The sequence below is a fragment of the Hypanus sabinus genome, chromosome 4, assembly GCF_030144855.1.
Source record: "Hypanus sabinus isolate sHypSab1 chromosome 4, sHypSab1.hap1, whole genome shotgun sequence".
NCBI lineage: Eukaryota > Metazoa > Chordata > Chondrichthyes > Myliobatiformes > Dasyatidae > Hypanus > Hypanus sabinus.
In genome coordinates, this window is record NC_082709.1 from 32,445,076 (window position 1) to 32,463,009 (window position 17,934).

The 17,934-nt window shown below is 41.5% G+C and overlaps 1 protein-coding gene across 1 annotated transcript in view; it reads right to left on the reverse strand.

Annotated features, from left to right (window-relative positions):
• The window catches only part of cerkl (ceramide kinase-like), a 188,087-nt gene that overhangs the window by 60,242 nt on the left and 109,911 nt on the right, over positions 1-17,934 (reverse strand). Inside the window, exon 5 of the mRNA XM_059966801.1 lies at positions 7,974-8,116. Within this exon, the coding sequence (XP_059822784.1) occupies positions 7,974-8,116 (143 nt within the window). The remainder of the gene's footprint in view (positions 1-7,973; positions 8,117-17,934) is intronic.

Consider the following 17,934-nt stretch of genomic DNA (forward strand, 5'->3'; position numbering starts at 1 on the left):
TGCCATCCATCGCACTCTCTCCTTCCCAAGATGAGTTAGCACTCCAGAATGAAGATAACAGAAGAAAACAGAACGGACAGCAGCAACAACACACAATGTTCAATGAGTGATCAACTTCAATATCTTTCATGATGAGCAACCAAGTCTGTATGACACTTCCCAGAGAAGCTGCCCAGAATGAAGTGTATAAAATTTATTTAAGCTCATCCTCACCCACCTGCAGTAGGTGTAGCTTATCACGGCAATGTTGGTGTAAGAAAAAACAAAGTGATGTGGAGACAATGTTTTATCTTCAGATTGAGGACATGGAGTATCATGCTAAACAGGGTAGATTTTCAACAAATTTCTCAACTCAAAACTAGGTTTTTAAATAAGCTTGTGTGTGTCATGAAGCAGAACTGTTAGAGCTACTTACAAATGAAAGAGCAGCAATGTGAATCTACATCTCTGAAACAAACAACAAGCTATACTAGATGGGGTCAAGTAATCCCATGGTTAGCAGCTCAGATCAATGCTCTGCAGTCCCACCCTGCCTCAGTCATTCACGAATGGCAATGGACTTGTAGCAGCTAATAAGAAGAGACAGATCGCTAATCAGCTTGATCCTCAGCGATTGCAGAATATAGCCTATGACTACAAAAGGAAAGCTGAAATACAAGATTAAATTCACTGTGAAGCATTCGCAGCTTTCTTCTGTCAGTACTGTCAAGTGGATAATCAATTTTGGCCTCCTCCTGAGGACTCCACCAGCACAGAAACCATCTTCATCCAATTCTGTTCCCTCTATGTGGTATCAATAAACAGCTGAGTGCTCTGGATGCAGCAAGGCTTTAGAGTTTGAAAAAAAATACGCACTGCAGTGTTAAAGACTGTGCTCCTGAACCAGCTGCACCTCCAACTAATTTATTCCAACATTCTAATTTGCTGCAACATTGGCATCCACAAAATAATGTGGAAAATTGCCCAGGTATGTCCTGGTTTCAAAGAAGAAAATCCAATCCAACTTATTATTGTCTCATCAATCTTTTCCAAATCAGTTGAAAAATGATAGAAACCATTGTGACAGTGTCATCAAGAGGTACTTAGTCGTCAAATAATTGCTTATTTGTGTTCTGCTTCTTTAATACTACTCAGCTCCCGACAACATAAGTCTTATCCAAATAGAGTTTAAAATTCCAGAAATCAGGTGGAAGTGTAAAGATGGTATATCATTTAGTGTAATAACAAGGATATCATGTACAATTGAAGCTAATGGAAATCAGCCAGACAACTCTCTTCTGGGTTGAGACAATTGAGCAAGAGGAAGAATCTTTGCTAGAGTTAAAATAGTCAAGCTTAAGTCACGGTCATGATAAACTTGACCAGCAAAAGCTTTGGGGTGAAGTTTTCAAAATGCTCTCATCCCTGCTGACAACTTTTGGTCTAACGACAGTTAGATTAAATACTTGCATATCTGTGGCTCTGGTTAATATCAGAATGAAAGCTGAGGCTAATGTGATCATTTTACATCACTTAATAAGCATGTTTTTCTGCCATTACTGTCATCAAATTCATAATTTCATTAAACCAACTTAATAAAACATCACCAGGAATGATAAACACAAGAGATGCTGGAAATCATGAGTAGCATGCACAGAATGCTTAAGGAATTTAGCAGGTCAGGCAACAACTACGGAAATGAATAAACAGTTGACATTTCGGGCCAAGACCAAACTGTTTATTCCTTCCCATAGTTGCTGCCTGACCTGTTGACTTCCTCCAACATTTTGTATATGTTTCACCAGGAATTACTTTAATTTTAGCTTAATCTTTCAATTTCTGCCTAATGACTATAAGTTATAACTTCAAGTTTGACTTAGATATGTATCAAACATTCAAACAGTCAACTGCTCTTTACACAATTGATATTAAAATTTCTAATTCATGATAATTATCTATTGCACAATAAAGAAGAAATCAGCATTAAATATTGGACAATGTATCGGTGCTGTAAATATTGGCCTGGAACTTGAAGGTAAATGTCAGCTTGCTACGGACTTGGACTCAAATGCAGCTCCAAATCTAGCTGAATTTATTCCCGGCACATATATCACTACGTTCCATCACTGGATGTAGAATTCAATATGAACATAGAATACAGAATGTACAACAGTACAGCAGAGTAAAAAGCCCTTCACATCCGTATCCATATGCTCCCTGCCTGTTCATGCATCTGTCTAAATTCCTCTTAAATATTGCCATTGCATCTCCTTCCACCTCCTCCTCTGAAAGTGCAATCCAGGTGCCCACCAATCTTCATGTATTAAAGGTGTCTCACATAGCTCCTATAAACTTTTTACATCTCACCTTAAAGTATGCCCTGTGGTATTTGACACTGCCACTCTGGGGGTAAAGAAGACTGGCTTTCCACCCTACCTATGCATCTCATAATTTTATATCCTTATATAAAGTTGCCCATCAGTCTCAGACTTAAAACAATCTAAGTTTGTGCAACTTCTTTTGTAATATTCTCTACCCCTAATGTGGGGAACATCCACATTTTGCACCCTTTTGCACCCTCTCTGAAGCTTTCACATCATTTCTGCGGTGAGCTGAATTGCAATGCAATATTCCAGATGAGGCCTACACAAATTTTTGTACAGCTGCAACACAACTTCCCAATTTTTATACTCAGTGCCTCTACAGATAAATGCATGCATGCCACACGTCCTCCTTACAGCACTAACAACTTGTGTTACCTCTTTCAAGGGGCTTTTATCCCATTATCTCTCTGGGCTCTTAAGGTACCTTTCTGGCATTTCCTTTCCACATATTTTTCTCTTGCATTTGACCTCCCAAAATGGAAGACCTCACATTTATCTGGATTAAACTCTATCTGCCATTTCTCTGCCCAAACTTCCAACTGGTCTACATATGCTCTATTCTTTGATAACATTCCTCACTGTCCACAACCGCATTAATTTTGTCTCCTTTGCAAACTTACTAATTAGACCACCTATATTTTCATTCAGGTAATTTACATATATTCATATTACAAATAACAGAGATCCCGGCACTGATCCCACCATTGATCACAAACCTCATCTGTGAAACATTCCTTCACCACCACTCTTTGTCTATTATGGCAAAGCCAATTTTGTATCCAACTACCAAAATATTGTGGATTCCATGTGACTTAACCTTCTAGACCAGCCTACCATGGGGGGGGAGAGAACCTTGTCAAATACTTTACAAAGGTAAATGTAGATAACAATCACTGCCCTAATCATACTAATTATCATCATTATTTTCTTTAAAAACACAATCAAATTTGAGAGACAGGACTACCCACAAAAAATCTATGCTGACTTTTCCTAATGTCTAATTTTCACAAACAATAAATCCTATCTTAAAAATCTTCTCCAGTAATTTTCCTATCACTGATGTAAGACTCATTAATTTCCCAGTTTGTCCCTTTTACTCTTCTTTAAACAAAGGGAAAAAATGGCTTACTTCCAAACTTCTAGGACTTTGTCTGCGGCTAAAGAGGATACACAGATCTCTGCTAAGGTGCAGGAAATCTCTTCCCTTGTAGCCTGGAATAGATCCCATCTGGCCTTGCAACTTAGGCACCTCAATAATTTTCCAAAAGACCCAACACCACTTCCTCCTTTAAATCAATATGTCCTTCAACATCAAAATGCCCTGATGCAAAGTACACATTGAAGACTTTGCCAACTTCCCCTGGCTCCAGGCATAGCGTCCTTTATTTGTCCTGTATTTCCCTCGCTGCCCTTTTAATTCAAGTTCAAGTTTAATTGTCATTCAACCACACATGAATACCCATGAATACAACCAAACAAAACAATGTTCCTCTGGGGCCAAGGTGCAAAACGCAATATCAACAGTCATGCACAGCATAAGGCACATATCGTACATATTAGACAGTACAGACAGTACATATGCATGTCATGGACTTAATGACTCAGGCTATATGAGAACCTAACACAATCCAGTTTGTCATCCTCCGAGTGAACACTGGAGGGTAGAACTGATGCCAGCAGGAACACCGTGCCACATTGCCTCCAGGTACAGACGGCGATGTCTCTCTCCTAGGTGGCAAACAACAGACACCATTATATGAGGCCTAGGCCTCGCTACAACCGAGGCCACGCAGCTCCCCTACCATTGGACCCATCAATAAACCAGTGAACCAGACTTTTAGTATTGTCATTTTAGTAATTTTAGTACTCCGAGGCCTCTCTGTACCAGGCTGCAACACAGACCGCACCAAGGCCAGCTCCTCTGTTAACCAGCAACTCACTGATGGGGTAGACATGCAGTACTCGAAGTTCTTAATGCCCAGCAGTATGTTGTGATCATAAAAAAAGACATTTAAAAAAGGCATTAACACCTTTGATTGCCCCATAGAGACCACTGCATCCAAGCACGCCACCATTTCTTACCAGACATTAATTTTAATGTACATTTCAAATGCTTTGGGATTCACATCACTTTCATTTTCCAAGGACACTTCATGCCCCCTTTTAGCCCCGTTAATTCCTTATTTAAGGTCTTTCCTGCTTCCTTCATATTCCTCAAGGACCTTATAATATGAAACCTTCTATATGTTTCCTTTTTTTTTGGCTAAACTTGCAATATCATTTTCAACATTTCCAAAACTTGCTTTCTTATCTTGTATCCTTAAAAGAAAACACTGGTCGTGAACTGTAACTGGTTGCCCTTTGAAGGACTCCCACACACCATGTGGATTCACCTTCAAGAGGCTGCTCTCTATTTCCTCTCCCCAGTTCCTGCTGCAAATTTTGTGGTAATTGCTTTTCCCCAATTTAGCTCTTTCATCCAAGGACCAGACTCATCCTCATCGCTAACTGTAAACTGAGTTATGATCACCACTCCCGTGAGCTAATTCTCTTTAGGGGAATGGAGGTTGACAGGATCAGTGGCTTTGAATTTCTTGACAGCAACATATCAGAGGATCTGTCCTGGTGCCAGCACATGATTGTCATCACAAAGAAGCACCAAAGTGCCTCTACTTTCTTGGAACTTTACATGGATTCGGCATGTCACTAAAAACTTTGACAAACTTCTATACATGCACAGCGTGGAGAACCCAGCTGGTTGCATCACAGCCTGGTATGGAACTACCAATGCCCCGGAACAGTAAAGGCTACAGAAAGTGGGGGCCACTGTGCAGTATTTCACAGACAAAGCCCTCTGCACCATTGATTAAATGAATATAGAGAACTGCCACATTAAAGTAGCATCTATCAAAGATCCCCACCACCCAGGTCATGCCCTCTTCTCACTGTTACCATTGGGCAGGAGGTCCAGAAGACTTAGATCACACACCATCTGGTTAAGGACTGACTCTGAATATATTATGTTCTTTATATTATTTTTAGTTACACATTTACCTTCTTTTGCGATTGGTGTTTGTCAGTCTTTGGCTGTTTCTGTATAGTTTTTCATAAAATTCTATTGCATTTCTTCTTTCCTGAAAACGCCTGCAAGGGAGGGGGTATGGGAGCGTAGTAGTTAGCACAATGCTTTACAGAGCAGGTGACCCAGGTTCAATTCCCGCCGCTGCCTGTACGGAGTTTGTATGTTCGTGCGTTCTCTGTGAACACACGGGTTTCTTCCAGGTACTCCAGTTTCCTTCCACAGTCCAAAGATGTACCATTGGTAAAATATCCTGTGATAAGACTTGGAATAAATTGGGAAACTCTGAGCGGTGCAGTTTGAAGGGCTGGAACTGCCTTTTCTGTACTGTACCCTATTAAATACATAAATAATGAATCTCAGGGCTGTATATGGTTAACATTTATATACTTCCATAATAAATTTACTTTGACCTTTGATATGGTGCTATCCTTAGGAGTTTGAAATGAAATAATCACTTCAAGGTTGCTGATTTTGCTTGCTAAATACTTTTGCGTGTATTTTATGAATTTTGGGCTGCTGATTATGAAAATCACCATGAAATTTCCCCATCACATACCATTTTTTTGGAAATCGCCTATGTTTGGTACTTCCATTTGTAATTCAAGTCAATTAAAGTGTCGCCCTCAATGTAAGATTTCTATCTTGTTCAGGTATGCCTGGGCATGCTTAGACAGGGTGAATGCCGCACGACAGGACAGGTTTTAGAAAATCTATAAAAGCGTCAGGCACATGTCTGTCATTCTATGCATTGTGCTTACATGCATATCAGTTTGAAACCACGTTGATGCATATAGCATATTGTGTACACTCATAATAAAGTAATTGTATATTCGGAGTATTTGTGACAGCAAAGTATCTTGCCAATGTTGCAACAACCTCAATACCTTCTGTTATATATGTGGCAAGTATATGCTTAAATCTCAAAGACAATGCATGACTCTTATTAAGAAAGCCTGGGAGCTCTACTTTGAATCTAAACTTGGCATCCAAGCCAAAGCCCAGTCTCCTCACATTTGGTGTGCAACACGCACTGTCAATCTTAGTGATTGGCTCAGAGGTACTCAAAAGTCAATGCCATTCAGTGTCCTGAATGATACGGCGAGAACAGAAGGATTATATGACAGGCTGCTACTTCTGTCTGACCAGTGTGTCTGGTTTCTGTTAAAAACAGGAAATCCATTGAATACCACAAGACGATAGTCTTCCAGTACCAAAGCCATTAGATACATGGAGTCTAGAGAAGACAGACAAAGAAGCCACAAAGCACAAGCCAGGAATGGAAAACAACACTGATACAGAGTTAATCTGATTTAAATGATTTGATCGGAATCTTGGGTTTGTCAATGGCAAAAGCACAATTACTGGGTTCAAGGCTGCAAGAATGGAGTCTGCTGTCACCTGACACAAAAATTTTTGTGAATGATTTTGATATTTGACATAGATATTTCCCAGAATACCTGATGCCAAGATTAAGGAAAGTAATTTTGTTGGTCCACAAATCAAACAGGTCATCAACGACAGGCAATTCAAAGAACTTCTAGTGCAACAGGAGAAAATCGTATCAATTCAAGGTTGTTGTTGAAAATTTTCTTGGCAACTGCAGAACACAGGTTACTTGCAGATGGTTGACAACATGCTTCAAGCATACAAAATCATGAAGTGCAACATATCACTAAAGATTAACTTCCTCCATTCCCATTTAGACTTCTTCCCTGCAAATCCTGGTGCTGTTAGGATGAGCATGGTGAAAGATTTTACTAGGACATTGCGGTCACAGAGAAACAGTATCAAGACTACCGGAATCCATCAATGTTGGTTAATTTCTGTTGCATGCTTAAGCAAGGAGCCTCAGACACTGAGTACAAATGAAAATCATCAAAACATAATTAGCTTAGTTGAACTATTGCAAGGCATCAACACCGTAATGGAATTAATTGCATTATATTCAAAAAAAGTTAATGTCTTGCCTCTACAAATTTTTACATGATACAAGTAGTCTGAAATTATACTTGTGCTCAGCTTCAAGTAGTTTATCATATTCCCAAAAATTTCTGAGGATGCAACATTTTCAAAAACAATTTGCTATCCAGTGTACTTTATGCAGTCTGATTAGCTAATAAGATGGTTTCTACAATATAGCATGAAAAATAAAATCATGTTCTTATATTCTTCAAAGAGGCTCATAATAACAATGGAGTCTTTTTTAGGTAATTGCCAGATATAGAAACTAACAATAACAAAGACAAACTGTGCTTTAAAAAAAGCTCTATTTATTTGCCTTTCTACAATAATCAATATTTATTATAGATCTTATAATCAATCATCTCCCAAAACATGCCTTTAATAACCTGTGCAACTGTATTCACACACACACACACACACACACGTGCACATATGCAAACATACATGCATGTAAGCACTCACACCTCAATATAATAAATGTAGTCATTTAACTTAAATTATGAAAGGATGATAAACAGAATATGAACAGATGCATTTCCAGATGAGTCAGCACTTTGCAAGCCCACCTGCTGGTATTATGCCGAGAGGAAGTGGTGCTCTGACAGGCGTGAAGTTGGAATCCACGTCCTTCCCAGCATCAATCTGTGCTCGGAGCAGTAAGGCACGAGCAACCTCGCTGGCAGTTCCATCACCACCCACGCACACCACTCTGAAAAGCAACAAACAAACCGTAAGAAATCGTATTCGAGGAATTATTATATTTCAGTTGAATAAGAAAGATTACACTTATGTCTTTAAAGAGAAATGCAACAAGAGACATGATAATTTTATACATATTGAAATGAAATTTTGCCCAAGCTTTCGGTTGCACGTTATCATATTTTTCCATCTCATTCCAGCTCTGACCTCTTATGCTAAACTCCAATGTAAGGGAGGAATAACACATTTCTTGATTGGGTGCGCATATCTCATATTTCCAGACTCACTGAATTCAACAATCCAGATAATCAGCATTCCTAGTCATTATCTCTCATATCAGCATTCAGTTTTCACACATTCAAAAAAGATCCAAAATGATCTTTTGGTATTCATTAAAATCTTTCCAAACTTTCACTTGCCTTGTCACCTTTTTTATTATTAAACTGATCCTATCACCCTAACGCTGAACTTGCTTACTGACCTCATTATCTCTCCCCCCTCTTTTATGCATTTTAGCTCCTTTCCCACTGAAAGATCATCTTTCCCTCCAGAGAGATGCTGTCTGCTTTGCAGCAAATATTCAGCACTTTCCATTTAATTTCAGGCTTTTAACATCTGCAGCAATTGCATTTTAATCCCTCAACAACTTCTTCAGCTCCTCCCACTTCCTTTAAACCAAAGGTGTAGCCACCGGCACTCACATGGGCCCCAGCTATGACTGCATTTTCATCGGCTACGTGGATCAGTCCCATGTTCCAAGCCTACGCCGGCAATGTTCCCCAACTCTTCCTAGGCTACACTGACAACTACATCGATGCTGTTTCCTGCACCCGTACTGAACTTGTTGATTTCACCAACTTGGCCTCCAATTTCCAACCAGCCCTTAAATTTACTCAGTCTAATTCTCCTCTTTCTCAATCTCTCTGGCTCCATCTCTGGAGATAGTCTATCTATTGATATCGTTTATAAATCCACTGACTATCTGAACTATACCTCTTCCCAACAAGTCACTTGAAAAAAAATGCCATTCTTTTCTCTGAGTTCCTCTATCCACATCTGCTCTTAGGATGAGGCTTTTCATTCAATAACAACTGAGATGCCTTCATTCTTCAAAGAAAGGGGCTTCCCTTCCTCACCATCAATGCTGCCCTCACCTGCATCTCTTCCATTTTGTACATACTTGCCCTCAACCTCATCCTCTTGCTGACACACCAGGGATAGGGTTCTTCATGCCCCCTCCTACTATCCACTTGCCTCTGCATCCAGGACATAATTCTCCATAACTTCTGACATCTCCAGTGGATCCCACCACCAAGCACATCTTACCCTCCCCCCCCCCAATTTCTGCTCTCCGCAGGGATTGCTCCCTACGCAACTCCCTTGTCTACTTATCCCTCTCCAGTGATCTCAATCCTGGCGCAGCAAGTACAGGCCCAGAGCCATCAAGCGCCCCAATACTTTAACCCTTTCGTTCCCGGAATCATTTCCGTGGACCTCTTCTGGTCCCTCTCCAATTCTAGCACATCTTGTCTTAGATGAGGCGCCCAAAATTGCTCACAATACCCCAAGTGCAGTCTGACCAATACTTCACAAATCACGCAAATTGTAAAAGTATCAATAAGATTAGTGTACTAAATACGTGCTTCAAAGATTGGAGTTGGAAAAGTATTTGAATTTGTGGGGCACTGGCACCAGTTTTGGGGAAGGAAGGAGCTGTTCTGATGGAAAGTGCTCCCCTGCAGCTAGGATGGGAGTAGGATCATGGCAAATCTCATAACTAGAGCTGTGGATAGGGCTTTAACTCAAATAGTAGGGGTTGGGTTCAATAGATTGGAAAGGTACAGATAAAATAGAAGGGAAGGAAATTCCTCTCCTTACAAAGAGGTTACTTAAGCATCCAGAATAAATAAAGATAAAATTTAGAGAGGGATAAGAACTTAACTTCAGGCAATATGGAGACAAATTTGAGAAGAGAGGCAGTGAGCACAGCGCTGAAGACGTATACTTGTATATACCAAGTCCTCTATCAGATGTTTATGCATCCAGGTAAACCACCAACTTGAGAAATGAACCATGTGCTGCCATATTAGGGTGAAAACAATTGCCCAAAGAACAGATAAAGCTTATTTTCAAGATGAAATTTACAATTAAAGCAAAACAACTGGCTGTTCAAATCCCAGTCTCCAGAATTTTATTTAAAACTTATACTAAATGTCACAAATCAATCTGCAGCAATCTGAGGTAGGTTAACTTCAATATGCTATTTGTAGTTTGTTGATTTTCCTTCCATGAGTGACTACTAATGAACCTTACAGCCATGTATCAACTGCGCATCCTTTTATTTTGTCTTCAAAAACTATGCATTGAGGTTTCATTGGCAATTCGTGCAGGCTTAGCAGCCTTAAAAATGGGTGCTCTTCATGCTGTTACAATATTGTCAAATAAATCCTGGCTAAGTATTGAATAAACAGAGCTTTATTACCAACACTGATAAGAAATCAAAAGTGAAAAAATGTAATTTTTTTCTGTCCTCACAGGTATAATGTGGTGTATATCTACGAAGCTGGGTAAGATAAAAATTTTTAGTATTCTGCACCATATATATAGCTGTGCAACAAAAGTTCAAGTTTAATTATCAATCAGCCATACATGAATATAGGCAAACGAAACAACATTCCTCTGGGGCCAAGGTGAAAAACACATTACCAATAGCACATATGGTCATGATTTCAGATAAAACGGTCACAATTGATGGCAAGGTATTCTGGTCAACTTGTTCTTTCATCAAGCAAACACTGGAGGACAATACCGAGCAGACATAGGTGAGCACTGCCTCAGCAGCCCCTCCCCTCAGCGACTGCTCCCTTGCCATCCATCTCACCAGTGAAGCAGTGAACCAGGCTTGTGGTATTCTACATTACCAATGACCAGCATGGTCTTGTGATCGTAAAAAAGACTTACATGCACCTGTGATTGGATCCAGAGTGACCACCCACCCGAGCATGTTGCCATCTTACTGGTAGGATTTCTTTTATATCTATTCTGATTCTAGTGGGTGGCATGAATTATTGTTTCTGACATTACTTCCTGTTTCTATAATTTAAGTAAAGAGATCTCAGTGTCATGAATTGGTATGATGCAGATTCTCAGGTTTGCCAGCACACCTGGTGAATAAAAGTAATTATTAGTAATACTAATTACTGGGTAGATCTCATCTGCCTAGTCTGCCAGAGTTGACGTTGCATGCTAGGACAGGCACATCCCTATCTCACTAGCTAACCCCTTTTCTCAGTTCCTTTATTTCCACATCTGTTCGCATAATGAGGCTTTCCCTTCCAGGACATTGGAGATGTCCTCATTCTTTAATTTGTGGGCTTTCCCTTCCTCCACCACTGATGCTGCCCTCACCCACATCTCCTCTATTTCCTAAACATCCAAACACCTTTATCTTCCTGGTGGCTTAACATGGATAGAGTTCCTCTTACCCTCTCCTATCACCCCATGAGCCTACAGATCTAATTCTTCATTCTCAGCAACTTCTGTCTCCTTAACTGAACCTTACCACCAAACACATCTTTAGAACTCCCACCCATTCTCTACCTTCTGCAGGGATTGCAGCCCCTCTGATTCCCTTGTTCATTCATTCCTTCCCACTGATCTCCCTCCTGACAATTATCCCTGCCCATTCATCCCCTCTTCAGCTCCATTCAGAGCCTCAAACAGTCCTTCTAGGTGAGGCAACATTTCACATGCGAATCTGTTAAGGATCTTCTACTGTAACTGCTGCACCCAGTGCAACCTGTTCTACTGTGATGAGACCCAATGTAGATCAGAGGTCTGCTTTGTCAAGCACCTCAGCTCCATTCACGAAATGCAGAATTTCCCGGTGTTTGGACTTTTCAATTCCTATCCTCATTCCTCTTCCAACATGCCAGTCCATGGTCTCCTCTTGTGCCATGATGAGGCCAGTCAGGTTAGAGAAACAACACGTCATCTTCCATCAAAGTAATCTCGAACTGATGGCATAAACATTGATCTCTCTGACTTCTAGAATTTTTTATTTAAGCTCCCCCATCCCTCTTCTTCATTTCCCACTTTGGCCTCTGAGCTCTTCTCCTCACCTGCCAATCAACTGCCCCTGGTGACCCTCCTACTTCCCTTTCTCCCACTATTCTCTGCCATCAGATTCCTCCTTCTCCAGCCCTTTCCCATTTATCAGCTCCTAGCTTCATCCCACAGCCCCCATGGCTTCACTTATCACCTTCTAGCTTGTTCTCCTCCCCTTCCTTTCCAGTCCTGATAGAAACATAGAAAATAGATGCAGGAGTAGGCCATTTGGCCCTTCGAGCCTGCACCGCCATTCAGTATGATCATGGCTGATCATCCAACTCAGAACCCTGTACCTGCTTTCTCTCCATACCCCCGATCCCTTTAGCCACAAGGGCCATATCTAACTTCCTCTTAAATATAGCCAATGAACCAGCCTCAACTGTTTCCTGTGGCAGAGAATTCCACAGATTCACCACTCTCTGTGTAAAGAAGTTTTTCCTCATCTCAGTCCTAAAAGGCTTCCCCTTTATCCTTAAACTGTGACCCCTCATTCTGGACCTCCCCAACATCAGAAACAATCTTCCTGCATCTAGCCTGTCCAATCCCTTTAAAATTTTATATGTTTCAATAAGATCCCCCCTCAGTCTTCTAAATTCCAGTGAGTATAAGCCTAGTTGATCCAATCTTTCTTCATATGAAAGTCCTGCCATCCCAGAAATCAATCTGGTGAACCTTCTCTGTACTCCCTCTATGGCAAGAATGTCTTTCCTCAGATTAGGGGAACAAAACTGCACACAATATTCTAGGTGCCGTCTCACCAAGGCCTTGTACAACTGCAGTAGAACCTCCCTGCTCCTGTACTCAAATCCTTTTGATATGAATGCCAACATACCATTTGCCTTTTTCACCGCCTGCTGTACCTGCATGCCCACCTTCAATGACTGGTGTACAATGACACCCAGGTCTCGTTGCACCTCCAGTTTTCCTAATCGGCCACTGTTCAGATAATAATCTGTTTTCCTGTTCTTGCAACCGAAGTGGATAACCTTACATTTATCCACATTAAATTGCATCTGCCATGAATTTGCCCACTCACCTAACCTATCCAAGTCACCCTGCATCCTCTTAGCATCCTCCTCACAGCTAACACCACTGCCCAGCTACGTGTCATCCGCGAACTTGGAGATGCTGCATTTAATTCCCTCGTCTAAATCATTAATATATATTGTAAACAACTGGGGTCCCAGCACTGAGCCTTGCAGTACCCCACTAGTCACTGCCTGCCATTCTGAAAAGGTCCCGTTTACTCCCACTCTTTGCTTCCTGTCTGCCAACCAATTTTCTATCCACATCAATACCATACCCCCAATACCGTGTGCTTTAAGTTTGCACACTAATCTCCTGGGTGGGACCTTGTCAAAAGCCTTTTGAAAATCTAAATATACCTCATCCACTGGCTCTCCCCATCCACTCTACTAGTTACATCTTCAAAAAATTCTATAAGATTTGTCAGACATGATTTTCCTTTCACAAATCCATGCTGACTTTGTCCAATGATTTCACCTCTTTCCAAATGTGCTGTTATCACATCTTTGATAACCGCCTCTAGCATTTTCCCCACCACCGATGTCAGACTAACCGGTCTATAATTCCCCAGTTTCTCCCTCCCTCCTTTTTTAAAAAGTGGGGGTACATTAGCCACCCTCCAATCCTCAGGAACTAATCCAGAATCTAAGGAGTTTTGAAAAATTATCACTAATGCATCCACTATTTCTTGGGCTACTTCCTTAAGCACTCTGGGATGCAGACCATCTGACCCTGGGGATTTATCTGCCTTTAATCCCTTCAATTTACCTAACACCACTTCCCTACTAATATGTATTTCCCTCAGTTCCTCCATCTCACTAGACCCTCGGTCCCTTACTATTTCTGGAAGATTATTTATGTCCTCCTTAGTGAAGACAGAACCAAAGTAGTTATTCAATTGGTCTGCCAAGTCTTTGTTCCCTATGATCAATTCACCTGTTTCTGATTGTAAAGGACCGACATTTGTCTTGATCAATCTTTTTCTTTTCACGTATCTATAAAAGCTTTTACAGTCAGTTTTTATGTTCCCTGCCAGCTTTCTCTCATAATCTTTTTTCCCTTTTCAAATCAAGCCCTTTGTCCTCCTCTGCTGGTCCCTGAATTTCTCCCAGTCCTCTGGTGTGCCACATTTTTTTTTTGCTAATTTATATGTTTCTTCTTTGGACTTGATACTATCCCTAATTTCCCTTGTCAGCCATGGGTGCACTACTTTCCCTGGTTTATTCTTTTGCCAAACTGGGATGAACAATTGTTATAGTTCATCCATGCGATCTTTAAATGCTTGCCATTGCATATCCACCGTCAACCCTTTAAGTATCATTTGCCAGTCTATCTTAGCTAATTCACGTCTCATACCTTCAAAGTTATCCTTCTTTAAGTTCAGAACCTTTGTTTCTAAATTAACTATGTCACTCTCCATGTTAATGAAGAATTCCACCATATTATGGTCACTCTTACCCAAGGGGCCTCGCACAACAAGATTGCTAACTAACCCTTCCTCATTGCTCAATACCCAATCTAGAATGGCCTGCTCTCTAGTTGGTTCTTCGACATGTTGGTTCCAAGAAATCCTCTTCTTCAGCACCCTTACCAATTTGGTTCACCCAATCTACTATATGTAGATTGAAGTCACCTATTATAATTACTGTTCCTTTATTGCACGCATTTCTAATTTCCTGTTTAATGCCATCCCCAACCTCACTACTACTGTTAGGTGGCCTGTACACAACTCCCACCAGCGTTTTCTGCCCCTTAGTGTTATGCAGCTCTACCTATATTGATTCCACATCCTCCAGGCTAATGTCCTTCCTTTCTATTGTGTTAATCTCCTCTCTAACCAGCAAGGCTACCCCACCTCCTTTTCTTTCCTGTCTATCCCTCTTGAATATTGAATATCCCTGGATGTTGAGCTCCCATCCTTGGTCACCTTGGAGCCATGTTTCTGTGATCCCAACTATATCATATTCATTAATAACTATCTGCACATTCAATTCATCCACCTTGTTACGAAAGCTCCTCGCATTGACACACAAAGCCTTCAGGCTTGTTTTTACAACACTCTTAGCCCTTATGCAATTATGTTGAAAAGTGGCTCTTTTTGCTTTTTGCCCTGGATTTGCCTGCCTGCCACTTTTACTTTTCACCTTACTATTTTTGCTTCTACCCTCATTTTACACCCCTCTGTCTCTCTGCACTTGTTCCCATCCCCCTGCCACATTAGTTTAAAGCCTCCTGAACAGCAGTAGCAAATGCTCCCCCTAGGACATCCAGTCCAGCCCAGGTGCAGACTGTCCTGTTTATACCGGTCCCACCTCCCCCAAAACTGGTTCCAATGCCCCAGAAATTTGAATCCCTCCCCCTTGCACCATTTTTCAAGCCACATATTCATCTGAAATATCCTCCTATTTCTACTCTGATTAGCACGTGGCACTGGTAGAAATCCAGAGATTATTACCTTTGTGGTCCTACTTTTTAGTTTATCTCCTAACTCCTTAAATTCACCTTGTAGGACCTCATCCTGTTTTTTACCTATATCGTTGGTACCTATGTGCACCATGACCACTGGCTGTTCACCCTCCCATTCCAGAATGTCCTGCAGCCGCTTAGAGACATCCTTGACCCTTGCACCAGGAAGGCAACATACCATCCTGGAGTCTCGTTTGCGGCCGCAGAAACGCCTATCTATTCCCTTTACAATCGAATCCCCTATCACTATAGCTCCCTTTCCTTCCCTCCTGTGCCGCAGAGCCACCCATGGTGCAATGAACTCGGCTGCTGCTGCCTTCCCTTGATGAGACATCTTCCCCAACAGTATCCAAAACAGTATATCTGTTTAGGAGGGAGGTGACCTCAGGGGACTCCTGCACTACCTGCCTACTGCTACGCTGTCTAGTGGCCACCCCTTCCCTTTCTGCCTGTGTAGCCTTTACCTGCGGTGTGGTCAACTCACTGAACTTGCTATTCACGACTTTCTCAGCATCGCGGAGGCTCCAGTATGAATCCAATTGCAGCTCCAGACACTCAATGCGGTCTGCCAGAAGCTGCAGCTGGACACACTTCCTGCACACGTAGTCGTCAGGGATACTGGAAGTATCCCTGATTTCCCATATGCTGCAGGATGAACAAACCACGGGGCCGATCTCAGCTGCCATGACCTACCCAATACCTGCCTCAACTTTTGAAACTCCACTCCTTCACTGGCCCACTCACTCACTGGCTGCTTTCCTGATGAAGGGTCCTGGCCCAAAACATCAACTGTTTATTCATTTTCATAGATGCTGCCTGAGCTGCTGCATTCCTCCAACATTTTGTGTGTGTTGCAGAGGCAGACATATAAGATCCATGCAATGCAAAACAGAGATGAAGCAATGTCATTATTTTACAGTTGAAATTAAGACACTTGAAAAATGGTAAGTGCTTTAAATACGAATAAAATCTTGTAAAAGAAGAATTTGCATTTCATAAAATTTTAGCATGATATAACCAATGGGACCACTCAGTCTGTTATGTTTTTGCCTGTTTTTTGAAACTGTTCAGTTAATCAGAATTGAAATTCAGCAGAGTTCCACTAATTTTACAAGTAAAGTCGACTTTGCAGGCCAAGACCATCTCCAATATGATCCCACCACCAAACACATCTTTCCCTCCCCCACACTTTCTGCTTTCCACGTGGATTGCTCCCCACTCGACTCTCTTATCCGTTTATCCGTCCCCACTGATCTCCCTCCCATCACTTATCCTTGCCAGCAGAACAAGCGCTACACCAGTCAGGGCCCCAAACAGTCCTTCCAGGTGAGGCAACTTTTCACCTGTAAGTCTATTTTGGGTCATATATTGTGTCCGGTGCTTGTAGTGTGGCTTTATGTATTTTGGTGAGACTCGATGTAGATTGGGAGATGGCTTTGCTGAGCACCTACGCTCTGTCCGCCAGAAAAAGTGGAATCTCCCAGTGGCCACACATTTTAATTCCACTTCCCATTCCAACATGTCAATCCAGGGCCTCCTCCACTGTTGAGATGAGGCCACATTCACATTGGAGGAACACCTTATATTCCGCCTAGGTAGCCTCCAACATGATGGTATGAACATTGATTTCTCAAACTTCCAGTAATGCACCACCCCACCCCCACCACCATTCCCCATTCCCTTTTCCCTCTCTCACCTTATCTCCTTATTCAACCATTGCCTCTATCTGGTGCTCCTCCTCCCTTTTCTTTCTTCTGTGGCCTTCTATCAGTCTCCTCCAACCCTGTATCTCCTTCACCAATCAACTTCCCAGCTCCTTACTTCATCCCTCACCCTTCAGGTGTCACCTCTCACCTTGTGTTTCTCTCTCCCCTCCCCCACTTTTAAATTTACTCTTCAACTTTTTTTCTCCAGTCCTGCCAAAGGTTCTTGGTCCAAAACACTGACTGTGCTCTTTTCCATAGATATTGCCTGGCCTGCTGAGCTACCACAGAATTTTGTGAGTGTTGTTTGGATTTCCAGCTTCTGCAGATTTTCTCTTGTTTGTCATTCCAAATTACAACATGTTCTATACATTATTCCTTGCATCTCCTTTGCCATTTTTTTTTTTTTGAAAACTTTGTATTCAATGCTCGCCAACACTTCCTGCACTAAAAGCAGTGTTTCCCAATTCACACAAGTCATCAATCTAGCATCTATTTCATCATTTCTATCAGTCTCCTGTAC